This window comes from Carassius auratus, chromosome 26 (genome assembly GCF_003368295.1).
Source record: "Carassius auratus strain Wakin chromosome 26, ASM336829v1, whole genome shotgun sequence".
In the NCBI taxonomy this organism is placed as follows: Eukaryota; Metazoa; Chordata; class Actinopteri; order Cypriniformes; family Cyprinidae; genus Carassius; species Carassius auratus.
In genome coordinates this window covers 17,637,774-17,656,144 of record NC_039268.1, presented here as the reverse complement: position 1 = coordinate 17,656,144, position 18,371 = coordinate 17,637,774, and the positions used below count along the sequence as shown (strand labels likewise).

The 18,371-nt window shown below is 36.2% G+C and overlaps 1 protein-coding gene across 3 annotated transcripts; it reads right to left on the bottom strand.

The window, feature by feature from the left end:
* Positions 1–1,756: 1,756 nt before the first annotated feature.
* On the bottom strand, positions 1,757–15,267 carry LOC113044520 (lysosomal alpha-glucosidase-like). 3 transcript variants are annotated; one of them, XM_026204587.1, is made up of 21 exons: positions 14,949–15,267; positions 13,853–13,929; positions 12,300–12,926; positions 11,865–12,010; positions 11,585–11,750; positions 10,598–10,694; positions 9,766–9,885; positions 9,551–9,669; positions 8,963–9,094; positions 8,300–8,410; positions 7,584–7,697; positions 7,402–7,486; positions 7,202–7,319; positions 6,427–6,560; positions 6,178–6,329; positions 4,838–4,986; positions 4,521–4,662; positions 4,336–4,434; positions 3,893–4,057; positions 3,466–3,612; positions 1,757–3,016 (listed from the first exon to the last, which is right to left on the bottom strand). In XM_026204587.1, the coding sequence occupies exons 3-21, from the start codon at positions 12,918–12,920 to the stop codon at positions 2,954–2,956; spliced, it is 2,880 nt and encodes a 959-aa protein (XP_026060372.1). In that variant the 5' UTR covers positions 12,921–12,926; positions 13,853–13,929; positions 14,949–15,267; the 3' UTR covers positions 1,757–2,953. The 3 variants fall into 3 exon arrangements, with proteins under 3 accessions (XP_026060372.1, XP_026060371.1, XP_026060370.1); XM_026204586.1 differs by having other exon boundaries at positions 13,853–13,916; XM_026204585.1 differs by lacking the exon at positions 13,853–13,929 and having other exon boundaries at positions 14,949–15,265.
* Positions 15,268–18,371: the final 3,104 nt, after the last annotated feature.

The window sequence follows — 18,371 nt, the reverse complement described above, 5'->3', positions numbered from 1 at the left end:
TGCAGCAAGATAAGTTTAGAATTAACCAGAGTTAACTAATTAAAGCCCTATTGGTATTGGAATGTTCCATATTCACATGGCATGTTATTAAAATCTACTTGGTGAACAGTGGGCTGCTACAGAACACAAAAAGTCCTAGTAAAACCATTGTACAGTGATGGATAAGTAAAGAAATCTATGGCCACATTCTGTACTAAAATGTATGAAAATGTGGTCTGGTGTAAAACAGTCCTGATTAATTGCTTGCTGCAACCCACATATACTTTTATCTTAATTGGGACTTAAAGGGGAAACAAGAAATCAATTTAGTTTAGAAATGCTGATATAGCCTGCCAAAAGATGTTTAAAACTCATCATGGTGCGTCTCGACCATTTCCCGGAAACCCTTGCACTGAATTTGTGTGTGAAAATGTTCCCGATTTCCCAAAACCCTCTTGAGTTACCTAAGCATGGTGACAGAAACTGACGTAAAGAGAACAATCCATGGTGTTATGTCACATCTTTGGCAGCTAGAAGTAAAGCAAGGCAACGATGGAGTGAGAATGTGAAACATCTGGAACCCGTTACCTCTGAAAGCCCTCAAAATGCAGAGAGAGGGGGAGTGTGTGATACTGTGCTGTTTTCTTCTAGGCCAATTTTTCTGAAGTAAATTATGCAACATTCCAGAATCCGAGGACACTTTTCTCTATTGCACATGGTTACATCTGACAGTAATAGTGCAGTGAATCAGATGTTTTCTCACTGTTATAAGATGAATTGAGTGGATAATGACAGGAGCTAGCTTTGACATGTTTCATATTTGTTAACTGTAGTAATTATAACATGTCTAGGTTTGCTGTATTATGTGATCTTTTAAAGGTAATAATTATGATGGCTTAATAAACAAAATCTCTTGGCAGGGGCAGCTTATGTAATTCATAAATGTTTTAAAAAGCATTGCTTTTCTACAAGCAGGATGCTCTGAAAGTTAAATCATTTTTAATTGCTCAGTTAATAACCAATCAAGAAAATCAAAGCCCTGTCCCATACTTCATTCCATCTTTGTCCCTCTCTTTCCTTGATTCTTTTCGTCTTCATGTCTTTCCGCTTGCATCGGCCCGTACAGAAGCAAGGCTTTAATCTCGCTGTCATATCATACTGGATGTGGAAGCACAAGTCTGGCTTTGATCATCAAACAGGTCTCGTGTCAGTGTGAGATGAAAGCTGAAGGTTCAGACGAGCAGATACACTCTCAGAAGAAGCCGGTTTACAATGCTTCTTATAACGACAAGAAAAGGTTTATTACATTTTCTTCAAGACGGAAACACATCTTGCTCAAAATGACAGTGTCAGGCATGCTCAAGGTCGAAACAAAATCTTGTAGGTAATTGTTTTCAAGTTCTGATTTTTTTTTGTGCTCTTTAAAATGCCCAACACTGAACTCTGTCCAGAATGTCTGACTTTTTAAATGTATTTTATAACAGCATATAACTTTAGAATTGTAGAAAATGGGTTTAGTTTAAAACTTTTAAATATGGTTAGGTTCGAGGTATAATATTTTCCTCCGAGCAAATGCTGTGGTTTAAAAGTTCATATTTTACTGGACACTTAAGAGGACAAATGGAGTTACATAATAGAATGAAACACAAATGACATTTTCCTCAAAACATTTGCTAAGGTTTTCAGAGTTGTTCAGTTCAGTTGCTAGGGTATCTGAGTGGTTTCTATGTGATTGCTAGTGTGTGTATTAAGTAAAAAACAAAAACAAACACAAGAACAAAGATAAACATTGAATTTTTATTGCACACTACCCTGTAAGTCTTGTGGAAGGCTGTACAGCAGTTTGTTCAGGGTCATTTAAAGGAAAGATGCCTTAAACAGGCTCGTACTCTCATAGATATATTGTCCAGCTTCAGTTTTAGGAGCACAGGTCTATACATTTACGGTTACATTTGATAAAAGTTGTAAAGCAGCCCAGTGTTTTGAACAGAGTTTTTTATACATTCACAGTAAAGCCACTGAATGTTGAATCACAGCTTTGATGTAATATAAGGCACAATGTTATGTTTTAAATGGTAATATATCAACAGCATGTGGTAGCAATTTACAAAATACTGCACAATTATGCCTCTTGAAGCCTTGATGAATACTGTACAGTGATTTACTTCAGAAATATTTTCATGGTTATGCATTTAAAAAAAGACTTGCTTTGGGAATTTAAACAAAGAAACAGTTTTTGTTCTTATGATTCAATCACATTTGGAATGGCTGAACATACTGGATCATTTTAATTACATGCCTGCTCATGCATGGAAAAAAAGTAAAGCTCAAACATGCATTTCTCCAGCATCAAAATGTCCTGAACTGTGCAAACACGCCTGTAAACAATATATACACATATGCAAATCGAAATCAACTTAATTTGTAAGAATATGAAAGGTCACGAGTTCAGCAGGATCACTTTTGAACTTGTAGTTGTTCTTGTTTTTTTCTGTATCACTATCAAGTTTGCTTTAACTCAAAATCATCTTGAACTTGCCTAGTGTTTGATGGCATGGCAAGGTGTAAACCTACTTTAAGATGAGAAGCTTTATTCACCACTAAACTGCTTGAAACATGCGTGACAGAAGAATATTTCTGCCCTAGAAACAATTTCAGCAATAACAGGCAGTAATATAACAGCAGAGGTAAAAATATCTATTCAACAGATCAAACAAATACATTTAATCAAAGTTAAACACAGTTCTTCCCTTCGGTTTTGCTCCCTCTGAGTGCAACTGACCGGCGCTGGGTCAATAATACAGACATTCAACAGCATACAATCAATAATCTGTCATATCATTTCTGGTTTAGATTTGATTTCATGTTGAAACCAGAATGTGAGATATATACTGAGATAAATTCATTTGAGATAATACGGTCATGATTTCTGCAGCAACTTGCAATTTTGAAATATCACTGATGATTTTCATATTTACGTCCAACTGATCGTGAAGTTATGACTGAGGTTCAGACCCAAGTCTGTTACTGTCAGCACCTACACAGACATAAGACAAAAAATACATTTCTTTAAGTCTTATTTTTAAGATGTTTTTTTTCTTTCTTTTTTTTTTACTTGCATTACTCTTTTTTTTTTTACCTATTAAAAAAAATGAAATCACTATTGACATCAACTGCTAACAGTTTTATACTTTTCTCAACCTATATATTTTGAGCTAGATATTTTATGCATTTTGATATTTTTAAATGCATTACAGAAATGGCAACATCCCCCAAAAATATATATTTTAAAACACAGTAAACCACAAACTATAGGCAAATACTCACAATTATTTATTTCCAATACAGCCTAATGAAAGTAGTTTGACTATCATAGGACTGCTAATAAACTTTTTTATCCTTACTGGGAACATTTAACTTAAATATACAAATCGTTACGGTTTTATATAAGCAGCAGCTTCCTAAAACAATAGTAAATTCTATTACCTGGTTTTTACGGTAAGTGAACGCTGCCTCTTGTGAATTCACCGTTACGTTGTCTGGTTCTGTCTTCACTCCATAAAACGAAACTGTTTCCACTGTGATGTAAGTAGCCTCCTCATGATTATGCAGCACCTCTGATTTCATTGTGTTCTGAAGATCATTAATAAAGAAGATAGTTCCATTTATCATCCCTGATATTAGGCAGGATAACAACTAAAGCAAATTATGCAAAGCAGAAGACAGCAAGACCATTTACATTTAGAAACAAGCAAGTGATGTGTTGTTAAAAACTAATCCTGGATACAAATGGGAATAATTAATGAGACATTTTTTATAATGTACCCAGTCTATGAGAACTGAATTAATGCTTATTCAAAACTAAAAGCATGCTGGTTTACTTTAATAAAAGTGAATTGTCCTTTTTCTGTACCTGTTCTACTGTGAAATAGATATAAGCGTATTGATCTTTCTCATATGTGTCAAGGGTCTCTCCATCATCCCAAAACAGATCACCCTTGGCCAGGCCGTCCTCACTCAGACTCACAATCAGATTGAGGGGCTGACCGCTGCTCACCCACAGGGTGGTGTTAGGTCTCTGAAACACAACCAATTCAAATGAATATGGACACAGATAGATATGATCCATCTATCTTTTAATGATCACTAAATTGAAACTTTTTGAAGAAAGTGTTAAAACATATAACTGTGGCTTCGAACACACACACACACACACTAAATTATAGAAATTACCTATAAAATCATTACTTTGAGAATTTATGCATTTATGTCTTTTTAAGCATAAAAATACATTTATTATAATAAATAAATTGCCCGTTACACAATGTCTGAGTACATAATGTGCTTCTCTGTCACCTGTGTAGGTATGACTGAACCCTCTCTGAGATGCAGGTTGATTTTGTCTTGTGGCGCCTGAAGATTGATCTCTTCTCCACTGCTTACCAACGAGTCTCCCTGCATGTGACACAAACATTCAGGATGAATACTGTATGAAACTCCAAAGTAAGAGAATTATGCATTTCTAGAGAGGTGTGACTTACAGTGTGGAAATCGTACCAGAGACCTTTAGGGAAATATCCCACAACATAATCTCGCCCTGCCTCCAAAACTGGTGTGACCAGGAAACTCTTTCCCCAGAGGAACTGTTTATCTATCCCATATGTCTTCTCATCGTTCGGGAACCTAAAAGGAGCAGCAAAAACATAATTAAATAAGATTAAGTGTATATCTCCCTTAATTTAGAGATAGTATGTGCATGGATATAGGATAATTCTAAAAAATAAAAAAACAATCGATGTTAATATTGGATTCCTTTAAGAATTAATTAACATACAATCAGGTTTTGTGTGTATCTTACTGAAAGAGCAGTGGTGTGGCGACTGTGTGTCCACTGATGTGCGCGTGATGGAAGAGTGTGTAGAGATGTGGGAACAGGGAATAACGCAGGAGAATGGCTTCTTTCATTGCTGTACGAGCTGCTGGGCTGAATGCTGTTGGTTCCTGATCCTGTTGTGAAATGACAAATCTGTTAATCCAGAGAAGTGGAGGGCCAAAAAAATAATAATAATTGTACTGCCAAAACAAGTGACAGATGGGATACTAATCAAATAAACACAAACAGACTGCAGAAGAACAATAAGATAAAAACTCTTTAAAAATACTTGAGCATTATGAGCTACAGAATTTCACGGAGCAGCTTTAGGCCCAATCCCAATTCTACCCCTTAGCCCTTCCCCCTCCGTTTCGCGCGTTCACGTGAAGGGGTAGGGGTGTCTCGATTCTCTTTTGGTTGGAGGGGTAGGGGTAAGGGGAAGGGCCAGATAGCCCTTCAAACGAAGATTTTTCGGGACCACACTTCAAACGAAGGGGTATGAATTATCTCGGCAACATGGCTGCTACAGCGAACAAAAAGACTCATAAATGTACTTTTTGTTGGCATAAATAAAGATTTTAACGAAAAGTAATCATTTGTTTTATGTTACATTCAATTGTGAGTTCATTTTAATGGTCATGTTACTCAAAGAAATGTTTGCAAAAAATCGCTAATATTTGCTAATGTCATATCATTACAGACTGCATGATAGTGGCACAGCATGTCTGATCAGGGCGATAACTGTCGTAGACACTGATGGGTGCTAATCCCCCCAATAATTAGAAATTGCTAAACCATTGTCTCAAATATTGCCTATTCAAGAGGGAGAGAGAGAGAGAGAGAGAGAAATGGAAGTTGCGTGTATTCGTGTCTGTGCGTTTCTCTTTTTAGAGTGAGTGTAAAACAGTGATTGTATCCTCTCGTCGCTGGAAAATATGTAGCGATTCAGTATTAAACTGTATTTATTAAAAGTCATGGGGCAGTGTTGACCAGTTTATTTTCTCCTGGATGTGTGAGCGCAGTTTCCGATATGTGTGTGTGTGTGTCAGTAAGCAGCTCATTTATACAGAACGATAATTAAAGGCTCTAATGCACACCAGCACACCAGTATGTGTGTGTATTATAAGAGCTAGACGACGAATGATGTGACGGCATAGTAGTGGTGTCCCAATCCTTATTTTCTAATATAAGGGGAAGGGGTAGGCGGAGGGGTAGGGAAAGGGGTATAAAATAGAATTGGGATTGGGCCTTAGTTGCAGACTTTGCTGTGGTGTAAAACTAAAGTAATCTGTCATTACTGTTTAGACAGATGGAAGAAAGTTCACCTGTTCATCTATGGAGTTGTGATTTCTTGAAAAGGGGTAGAAAGCTCCAAGCTGGGTCCATCGGACACACAGTTCTTCTGTAGTGCTGCCACCAAAGCCACAGATGTCAGCCCCAATAAGAGGGATGCCCAGGATGTTAAATGTCAGCATACCTGGGAAAGAGGGAGAAAATGGTTAGAGTAGCTGTAGTAAATAGAAAACTCTATGGGACTAACTCTGGCCTCGGCAGAGCAGTGTGTGTTTTTATACCTGGTATGGATGTGGCCAGGTCTTTCCATTGACTCCTGTTGTCTCCGAGCCAGTGGCCTGAATACTTGCCCTGACTGGGAAACGTAGAGCGGGAAATGACGAAGGGACGCTTATTTGTGATCTTCCTCAAAGCACTGAAAGAGACAGACAGACATGATCCAATCAGAAAGTGTTCAAACACGTTTATCATTTAAAATCTAATAATCTAGTTTTGGTCAAATGTTTTGCTTGAAAAATTCTTCTTAAAAAAAAAAAAACACTTGGCATAGAGATATATATCTACATTTATGTTTAAAAGTTTCAGGTCAGTAACATTTTTAATACTTTAGAAAGAAGTCTCTTATGCTCAGCAAAGCTGCATTTTGATCAAACACAGTACAAACAGTAATATGTCAAACTGTTATTACTATTTAAAAAAACAGTTTTCTATTTTATTATACTTTAAAACTTAATTTATTTCTGTGATGCAAAGCTGAGTTTTCAGCATCATTACTCCAGTCGTCAGAGTCACATGCTCCTTCAGAAATAATTATAATATGCTGATTTTTTGTTCATAAACATTTCTTATTATTTATATTATAACAGTTATTTTTACTTATCTTTTTTTATAAAATGATTCATTTATTTGATGATTCTTTGATCAATTGAATGCATCCATGCCAAATAAAAGTATTAATTTTTAACGAATTAAAAAAGAAATACTGACAAGACCCAAACTTTTTAACAGTAGTATATTTATATAGATTTATGTATTTTTTTGTATGACTGTGCATACCTTTCAGTAGCCTTAGCTTCCATGAGTCCATACAGACTGTGTATGTTGTAGTGAGTGGAGATCTTCTGTCTTGCTGATGCACACACAGTCTTGGCCTTTAATGTACCGCCCAGAATCCCTACAGCAGACAACACCATGCCTTATTGTTGGAACAAAATGGCAGCATGCGTAATGTAGATCTGCATATAATAGACCAATACCTGGTGTGTAGGGAGGATTTTCCAGTTCATTGTCTGGGCAACCATTCAGTGATCCATCAAAGAAATTAGATGGCTCATTCATGTCCTTGAAGAAAAGATATAAAGAAGAGAACATGATCAGTGTTTGAGTAAATGCAAATAATGATCCACCTAATAGTCAGTAATACAAATGTACAACATACAATCCACACGCCATCAAAAGACACGTTTTCATGGAAACGCTTCAGATTCTGGTACCACCATTCATGTGTGTCTGGATTGGAGAAATCTGGAAAAGCTGTGAGTCCTGGCCAGACCTAGGAAACAAAATAAATCCCATAACGAATATTATTTAATATGAATTATTTCTAAACTAAATTTCAGTTTAAATTTTTGCCCAGACTTGGACTTCATACTGACATCTATCGGTTTCAATGAAGCATTACTGAAGTTTATTATTGGCTACAAATGAAGTAGTTTACCTTTTATGATTTATCAGTACAATTTATAGATATTTCATTAATTACGGTAAAACTTTTAATTTCACAAGGTGACATTCAATTGCTCAAAGACATAAAACATTTATAATGTCACATTTTATTTCAAATAAATGTTTAACTATTAATTTAAGTTAAAAAAAAATCAATATATTTTATCAATAATAAAATATCACCATTTATTTTCAATGATAATAAGAAATATTTCTTATTGAGCAGCAAGTCAGCATATTAGAATGATTTCTGAAGAATCATGTGTCATACAAGTTAAAATATATTCAAATAAAAATAATTTTTACATTACACTTTTTACTTTATTTATCCAATAAATGCAGCCTTGGTAAGCATGGAGAGACTTCTTTAAAAAAAAAAAAAAAATACGCCACACTTTAAACAACTTAAAGAGTATATATTCAGTGTACCTTCCCGATTAGGACATCTCCATTCGAATCATTGATGAAGATGCCCCTCTTCATCCCCTCATCAAATGGCCAGTAGGAGCCGGGCAGCTGAGAGTTACTGATACCGGGATCCTGATGAGGAAGTGCAAAAGAGACCCACGCACAAGCTGCAGTTTACATCAAGCACACTTCAGCTAAATCCACACTGACACATCCAAACGCTTTAGTGAGGGATTGAACTGCGGTCATGTGAAACATTCAGCTGCCAAACAAGCCTCATGACTGTCAGTGTGATTCTACTGCTCCACAAAAGAGACGAGAGCCAAATGAGGAAGTGTGTCATATGGAGGTTTTTGCAGGAGCAGCATATTAAACCCACAGAACACAGACGTTCCTCTCATTTAGATTTGGAGTTGTACTGCTTTCTGCAAAGACAGTCTCCAAAAATTATTTAAGCCACACTGAATCTGAATAAACGTCATTGCATATCAAACCAAGTGACATCTTTAAACAAAAGAAACATTTGTGCAATGGTATTTTACCAATTGGTTTGAAGGTGATTTTTATTGAATGTGTGAAGTCATTTCCCCTTCAAGAACATTTAGGTGTTCTAGCAGAGTAACCAGGTGTAGAGCATTGAATTCACAAACGGCTACGTTTTTGTCAATCCAAGTGTGTGTGTACCAGGATCATGACGTAGTGTTGATCATGTCTATGAAGGTCTTTCACAAGGTCAGGTAGGCCGGAAAAGTTCTCGGTGTCATAAGTGAAGTCTAAGGCATGATTCATGTAGTCAATGTCATTCCACTGAACATCCTGAAAGATAGAAAAATGTTGTGATTTGCACAATTTGGAATTAGTGCAAACATGATTTCTCACATTTCTATTCCCTATGCTAAACGCATAATGCATTTATTAAATACAATTACATTTATTATATAAAATGTAAGTTTATTTATTTGTATACAGCAAAAAACATTTCTTTTTTATTATTTACTTTAATTTTATTTCAGCTATAGCTTTATTAATTGTTGCTTTTGTTTCGCTTTTTTTAGTTGGTCCCTTTGGATAAAAGCATATGCTAAATGCATATATTTTTAATTTTATTACTTAAACTTATTTATTTTTATTTAAATTATCAAAAACTAAACTCAATACTGAATGAGACAGACGGTAAGTTCTATTTTTTGATCATTTTTTTATATGTCTATCAATAGTGTAAATCTTTTGGAGCAGAACTGAAATTAACTAAAACTAAAAAAACTACAGTACCTGAGGTATCCCATAATTCCGCATTTCTTTTACAACATTCCAGGTTTTGTCACTTGACTTGTAGCCCCATCGGCAAAGATGATAACCCAGAGCCCAGAAGATGGGCATTGCAGGCTTCCCTAATGTGAAAAAGAGAAGTTTAAATGATTAGTTCTTGAACTTCTGATTCTTCATGTGAAAATGCTTATCAAATACTGCTAATGATGCTTGCTGACCTATAACATCCAAGTACTGTGCAGTCACAGAGCTGGGAACGGGGCCTAGGAAAATGTAAAAGTCGAGGATCCCACCAATCATACGCCAGGTGATGGCAGGAGCAGGCTGCAGAGCCACATCTACATCAGAGATTATTTACACATGTTATTACAAAGATCTGACAGCATTTAACACCATTATTAGCATTTTAATACCTTTTTTTGGCCATGCACCACTATAGGTACCATGTAAATGATTTATAAATGTGAAAAAAAAATGTAGGTAGAAACAATCTGCATTTATCTATTCTGTCAGTTCTACAAGCCGTTTCACTCAGACATACGTCACAATAAATAAGAAATTTTTTTGGCAATTTGCGCTACATGCTGACTTTAATCTGCACAACCGATGGCTGTATACGCAACAACAAAGATTCACAGGAAAATGCATGCATGTTATAATGGTTTACAAATGAACAAGTGGTAATGCAAAGTATTGTTTAAGAAGCTGATATGTTTGTCTTTTTTAACTTTTTTCTCATGTATGAACTTTACTTATCTTATGACTTATTATAGTCATAATGATCTCTGACGACACTGTGTTCAAAAATCAAAAACCAGGCTTATCATGAACATGACAATCAAACAAGAGTCAGTGCCAAAACAACATGGTGTTCTGCACTCTGAGGAGGAGCAATCTTGCTCATTGCTCTATAGTATTTGATCCATAGCTTATAAAGTGGTATGTGGTTTGCATTGTGTTCGGAATTTGAAATGTAGATGTTGATTACTGCTTAAACACTTAACTCAATGTCAGTTTCAAATTAAGCATGCATGTGTGTGATGAGCCCACCCATTGCATTGCTGTTGAGCATGAAAAACCCATGCGCCTTTCCATCAGATTCCACAGAAAGATAAAAGGGATGGACGCCATAGAGGTTGGTCAGCTCCTGAAAGAACCGCCAGTCAAGAAAAGCAGAGCAGTTAGTGCAAACTGGAACATTTATTAATCTGGATTGATGTTTTGTAGTGATGTTAAATGGGTCATGTTATAATGTACAATGTAATATGCTGCTCATGGATTCCTTTGCAGTAAATGGGTGCCGTCAGTCCAAACAGAGGCTAAAAACATCACAATAGTTAAAAGGGAATCCATTTGACTCCACTCCAAATGTAATGTCTTTTAAATGGAAAAGCTGTATGTTTGTATTTGAACTAATTTATCATCAAGGCTTTTTTACTTCACATCTTTGCTTATGGCTAAAATACAAGTCCTCTATCTATAATATAGCTTTCTCCAGTGAAAAAGTTGTCACTTGTCACGTCTGAATCAGCAGAGAAATATGCACAGAACAAGCACCTTTTATAAGCAAAAACAGTTTTAAATAAATATGCGTGCAGGTTTTTGATGCGAGAGGACGACAGGGGGTGGACTTTATCCCTGGAGGAGGAGCTATTATGGCCTTAAGGACTCATATTTTAGCCAAATTACAATGGTCTTTTTGTTTTATTGTTTCTTATAAACATGCAGCTTTTATCTTCACAAGATGCTAATTTAGCGACTGTAGTCATGTGGATTAGTTCTGGATTATTGTGATGTTTTAATCAGCTGTTTGGATTCTCATTCTGACGGCACCCATTCACTGCAGAGGATCCATTGGTGAAGTGATGTAATGCTAAATTCCTCAAATCTGTTCTGATGAAGGAACAAACAACTTGGATGGTCTGGGTGGGGGGGGGGGATGGGGGGGTGGGTAACATCTTCAGGAAATTTGCCTAGTTATTAGTTTTTGCAACAGACCTGACAGATTCTTATGTCAGAAGATGAATGTTAAGTTACCATTGGCGGGACATCCCGAGCCCACATAGTGAGTGTGTTCCACTGGACGTCATGCAGAAAGTTGGAGCGATGTTCTCCCAGTCCATATATGAAACGTGAAGGTAATGATGTAGACATCTGCAGGAACTGATCCGCATAGAAGAGAGGAGCTATAGATGTATTCAACCTGATGGGAGGTGAATGAGACGGACAATATTACAGACCTCCTTCCTGAAGAGTTTTCTCCTAATCACTTCTAATGGTAATAGGTCTATATTGGTTGAGAGTAAATAGTACTTACAATACAGTTCCTGTTTGTGTTCTCTTGACAATCAGCCCGAAAGGTTCTTTGATGAAATCTACGGTGTAAGAGGGATTTGATGCTTTTTTCTGAACCACAGGAACATCTATAGGCACCTCATACCTCTTTTGAGCCGGGTCTGTTATCTGTATTTGCCACAGGAATATTATGAAACAACAAAAAATATTGTAGGTTACAAACTCTGAAAATGTTTTCCATTTAGGATGTATCTATATTGATAATGAAAAACATCAATAAGCTGAATCAATAATCAAGTTTCAAGTTTGTATTTATGTGTGTAGCACATTTAAAAACAGCAAGCAGGGCTGACCAAAGTGACCTGATTTTTTAAAACAGAAAAAAAAAAAGTCTGTTTCATAAAGAGAGCTCACAAACATAACCATGCAGTAACATGGAGACCAGAAGTGCTCTCACCTTCACACGCAGTCTGTTGTCTTCCTCATACAGCACCTCCAGCTGCAGCGCATCTATGTCTTTAGGATAATACGTCTTTTTGTTCCGGAGCAGTTTTCCCACCTTCCCCATCTCTGTGTCAGTAATGGACACCAACTCGTAGGATGGATAGTCAGGTGTGTAGAAACACCACGGCACTCCATTCCGTCGCGATGTCTTAGCCTGTGAGCGCTGTATGAAGCAGCAGTTTCGAGCGTGGCACATCTCCTCCGTGACCACCACACCTCTCTCTGGATAACAGTCAATCCTCCAAGCTTCTGGGATCTGTGAACAGGACTCCGGCTGCAGCCACGTCCCATTTGAGCTTTTAGCCACAGCAGGTGGAGGGGGTCTATGGGGTTCTGTGGAGGGTGGCGTGTGTAACCAAAATATGGTTCCAAGCAGCCAGATGCCAAAGAGGACCACAATAAGTCCCCCGAGGGTCAGCAGGGCAACGGTGATGGAGCAGCGACGGCTGTGGGGCAGAAGAGGCAGCTCTGGGTTTACTTCCTTTAGATCCGTGTCTGTCGTCTCTTCAGGATCCAGTAAAGCAGCCCCTGCGAAATGAACCTCCTCTGGAGTGAGCCTCTTGTACGACACCATTTCAAACTTCCGAGAATAAAGATGAAGATACAAAAACAAGAGAAGTTAATTAACACATATCCTCTAAATGTGAGATTTTAATTTGTTTCATAACTCATCCCTCACTACTTCAATCAGACTAATCTGCCATTGCATTTTATTATACTCTATAAGACTTTCCTGTAAAAATTAACCAAAAACTTTCTTCTGTGGAGCTAGTATTTTTTTTTATGATGCTCTAAAGACATTTCCTATTAGGGATGTACAGACATTAATATTCTGGCCAATATTCTGGCTTCTATTCACCTATTTTAAAATCTATGCTATGTCTAATTTAATTCAAAATAAAACAAAAAAATTTAATCAATGATTTTAAATGATAGAAGTGAAGGCATTATAATAATAATCCACAGTTATAATTTACAGTAGGAAAAATTTAGATATAACTTTTGACATTTGCTACATACAAAACTACAGTATTAGTGTTTGCTAAAGATTAAAAGGTTTAATCATATTAGATATACAGTATGATAACAGCTGATTATATATAAATTTAAGATCACAGTAGATTTTTTATTTTAAATAATTTATACTTTTTAATTTGCAAGAATGCATTAAATTGATCAAAAGTGACTTTAAAGATGTTTATAATTTTTCAAAAGATTTATTTTACAATGTAATGCTGTTCTTATAAATAAATTATAAATCACAGGAATAAATTATATATTTTTTAAAGATATTCAAATAGAAAACTGTTTTTTATTTTATTTATAATATTTCACAATATTACAGTTTTTACTGTATTTTACATGCAACTTTCACTTGGTGAGCATAAAAGATTCTTTCAAAAACATGTTGAAAATCTTAGAGACTCCAAACGTTTGAATGATGGGTTACATATTGAGTTTTATATTCCAAATCTTCTGAAGCCATATGCTTTGTTGTGAACTGACCTAAACGTAAGCCTTTGGTTCTTTGAAAGTTGGTTTTAGGTATCTTGAGGTCGTCTTAATTAAACTGGAATAAAAGTCTATAGGATTAAAATTGTTTATAGAGATAAGAACATTCCAGTTATCAGCAAGTGTTTCAGCAGTTTTCAGCCTCTGTAAGACACAGATATAATGACGCTATGTATTTGCCAATATCATGTGACAAATGTCACACAGATGAGAAAACTAAAATACATAAAACTGCAGATATGGGGAAGTACTAGGAAGGGAAGTGGCTATAGGAGAAAGGATCATAGCGAAAAAGAAGTGAGACCAATTTTCATACTGTACCTCTTCTGCTGAAAGACTCATGATTTGTTTTTTATCTTTTTCCAAAATGAAAAAGCAAGCATATAAAACAAAGTTATGTTTTGAATTCCTAAAACATGTTTTAATCAAGAACACCTTAGGGAAAATGGCCATGGTATATTCAGATCTCCTTACATTTGCAAATGCACAGCTGTCCATAATAGCTTTCTACGTAGGGAGCTCACACATTTTTAAGTAAAGCCCAAATGTTCTGTAATTGCATGGAGCAGCTGAGCATTAGAATGGAGTCTGTACTCTTACACAATAGAGGTAGAGGTCAGAGTTCAAGAAAACACTTTAGCCCCCTCCACTGTTTTAAAACGAACTAAAACAGACACAAACCTTTATAAAGTACGTTAGACTGATCATGGGTAAATGTGACCTTAATTGAGTGATACAAGCTGCAGAGAAACTTTTGGCTGCAATAAAATTAACAACACAGTACAGTGCAGTGCAGTTTGTGGAATACTGCTTTCATGTGACGTGAAAATGGTATATCAACATGTTTTTTTTAAATATATAATATGTGCATATCTCTTGACCTTAAAGGGCATAAAAATACCGTTTATCGACATTCTGAATGCATAATAAATAAAATAGGTTTAAATTTTGCAGCCAGATCGCTTCAATAACAGAAAACAACATCGTATATGTGACATTGTAACATATTATACAAAGAAGACGTAGCTCACTTGAAACATCAAACAAACAGCACACAAAAGAAACAAACTGCACATTTAAATTCACTTACTTTTTACGCGGTTGGTAAATGCTGGATTTAAGCGGTTGCAGTGTTTCACACACTACATTTCATCAGTGAAGATCTGTGTGTTTTGGTGAATATCTGTGAGGTCTGATGTGTTGTGAAGTTGGCGTTGTTGTGTGTGTCCTACAGTTGCAATTGGAATCTGATTCGTTTTGCAATTCGGCTCCTTTAGACGGATCGTTACAGCGAACGAGCTCAAAAATGATTCATTTAAAAGTAACGACTTGACTTTAAAAAAAAACTCCCCATGTCCCCTTATTTTCAGCGTGTGTTACACGATTTTCATGTCAAATGGTGTTTCTGCCGTTTTCCAAACTGTTCACTTCCTACTCGGTTGTACTCTCACAGATCTCATCACTTGGCGAATCGGTTCAAATGAAACATCGAAAAGAGCCAGTTCAAAAAAAAGAAAAAGATTCGTTCATGATTTTATTCTACTGTGTAACACTCGCACCTATGTAACTACATTACTGCCATCTACTGGCCTGGAAGCTAGTGGGCATTTATTAAAAAATACATTTCAGCAGCAATTAAAACCTGACCAAAAACTGAGAGAGAATGACACATTTCAGAAATTAGCTATAACTTATATAATCAAGAAAATTATTAGCTTCTTTAAAGTTGAAAACATATGCTTTTTTCCTCAGGCCATCGTGATATCAGTCCAGCAGATGGCAGCTCAGTCTAATATGTAGACTAAAAATTATTCCACATCAAATGTAACCAATAAGATATTTATTTACCATATAGTCTAACACTGGAGTAATATTATAATCTAATAATATAGCCTAATATATTGATAGTGAACAAATTCCAACATCTACTAATAGACTACAGACATTATTGAGGCATTGAAAATGAGAAGCCCAAGAAAAGTGGTGTCTTCTTTTGATTTGAATTGCACTGTCTTTGATCTATGTTGATTTAATTCAGTTTGATTCAACAAAGGAAAGACAGGTCTGTCTTTGTTCTGAGCTATACTATTATTAAATTCGTGAAAAAGTAAAAAAAAAAAAAAAAAAAAAGCATTTTTACTCTCAAAATCTTGAAGCAGATGATTCTTTAGAATCAAGCTGAAGACACATAGAAATAGATTGTAAAATGTCAATATTATGATAGCCTCTCTTATGATAGAGATTTGCTCTAAGCCACATGTTGGTATTAGACAGTTTGACACAATAATCTTCCTCTCCCAAGTTCTCCCACGCTACAAATGATTCCACAAGAGAAATGAAAAAATCAAAGTCGGATTTGCTCCGCAAGCCTCCTAATTGTCAGAATACCGTCTTGTTTGCCCACGCATTACCTCTAATGCTAGATGATAATCTCTGTGTTATGAGGCCCTATTACTGCTGGTATAATAAAGGTGAAACAAATTATTCACAGTTCTCAACCCTAATTTACATGAATTTTAAAAAGCAGCAAATTTCATCATTTGCTTCTTTTCTCCCGCTTGAATAATTATAATCCCATAAATCCTAGAGCAGGCCTCTGACCATGGCAGTCATTAAATGCTTATACAGTAGCTTGAGGTCAAGATGACAAGTGCCACAACAGAGTACAACCGGCACTATGCGATGAGATACACCTATAGTGCTTATAGAAATCTGTTCCTATCATAAATACAGCATGATCATCTTTAGCTAGAATAGTTTCCCCCAGGCATGCACAAGGTGATCTCAAGGGCCTAGTGTGATGTGACATACACCGAGGCCTCATTATATATATATATATGCTGTGCTCCAAACCTCGTAGTGTGACACCAAGAACATTGGTGCCAGTAGCCCTTTGGGTGTCCCAAGTTTGAATCCTGTCTCGTGGAGCTTTCCCGATCCCGTTCCCTCTCTCGCATTGCTTCCTGTCATCCACTACACTGTCCAATCTAAATAAAAGACAAAAATGCAACATTTGTTGATCAGACAACCTTTCGAGATTGTTAGCTAAAGTTCTGAGAAGATTCCTTGTTAGCTGGGATATCTTGATCTATTCTGGTCTTGCATCCCTCCTTCAACGTATATTTTATCATCAGAAATGCAAGATTAAAAGCAAACCTCTACTCGACCAGCAGCATTTGAGCTTAATGGTCCATTCAAGTCATGTTGGAAAGATTGTGTTTATGAGTTGAATGGAAACAAATGTCACCACAAAATCACAAAATCTGAATTTTCTTGAAGCCCAGAGTTTCTGAGTTCAGTCAGTGAGAAATCATGTTGAACACAATGGATGCAACATCTGTATTAATGATACATTTGCTCAATTTTTTTTTTTCTTTTTCATTTACAACAAAACTACTTATATGTACAAAACTGAATATTTACACAACCCTCATGAATTGAATAAAACATAATGGAAAAACACACCTGATGTGCATTATTTTTTATTACTTTGTAATTCCCAAGAGGACTTGAATGCACCATTAATTCACATTCTAGCACAGAGGTAGATTTGAATTCTTAGGCCTATAGGACTGTTCAAATCTCTCTTATAAAGACATGATTTAAGAGCCTCCTTCATATTCTCTCATTGTTCTCTTTGCTCTTAATGTTGTACACACACGCACATGGTTGGTCTCAGATGGGACATCTGCTTCCCAGTGGGAATAATCAGTTTGACCTTGGCCGATAGTGGCTGCAAACGTGCTACAGTGCTGAGACATGAACATTCACAGCATTGGGCACTGAGCTGGAAAAATGCTATCCACCCTAAGACAAAAAAATGTGCTCATACAGCAGGACCCACTCTATAAGAGATAGAAAAACTGCATCTATCAATGTGTGTGTGTGGAGAGAAAGTAGCATGAGTTATTGCCAAAAGGCAAAGCATGCCATAATACTTTGAAATGTACAATGATGTTTAAAGTTAGGGGTTTGTTATTAAGTGTTCTTTTTCTAAATGATCTAGGTGTCACTGACAATCCAACACACCGATGAACTCTGGCACAGGTCAGATATGAAAGAGCGCGTGTGTGTTCTCGCGAAGTAACCTCAAGTCACATTTATTCATTCTCTACCCAAGAATGAAATTAAACATTTATTCATTAAAGTCACTGTCAGTCTGCCAGAAAAATAACTTTCTGGAGCACTAAACACGTACTATGTGGCATTGGATGAAAACTGGAAGAGTGAAGGAAATTAATTAACTGCAGTTTGGGAACATTTCATCCATGCTTCCTTTCATTGGCTCATATCACTCCAAATGTCTTTCTCTCTCTCTTTATTAACAGTTTGAGATACATTTGTGCAACTTTAATTTATTACGGTCTCAAATAACCCTAAAGCCTCTGTCGTTAAGAGCCATGGGTGGCCAGCTTAAAATATATTAACGGAGTAAACCTTTTTGATTTTAAAGTTCACATGTCAGGGTGACATCAAGGACGGATTATGTTTCTGCAAGGCCTTAAGCACCAGA

Bases quoted from the DNA above. Each gene is read 5' to 3' on its own strand.
- LOC113044520 (XM_026204587.1), bottom strand. From the start codon at position 12,920: ATGGTGTCGTACAAGAGGCTCACTCCAGAGGAGGTTCATTTCGCAGGG. The intron at 9,095-9,550 runs GTACTGTAGTTT...TCTATCTTTCAG, and splicing joins GGAATTATGGGATACCTCAG to GATGTTCAGTGGAATGACAT. The intron at 3,613-3,892 runs GTACAGAAAAAG...AATGATCTTCAG, and splicing joins TCTATTTCACAGTAGAACAG to AACACAATGAAATCAGAGGT.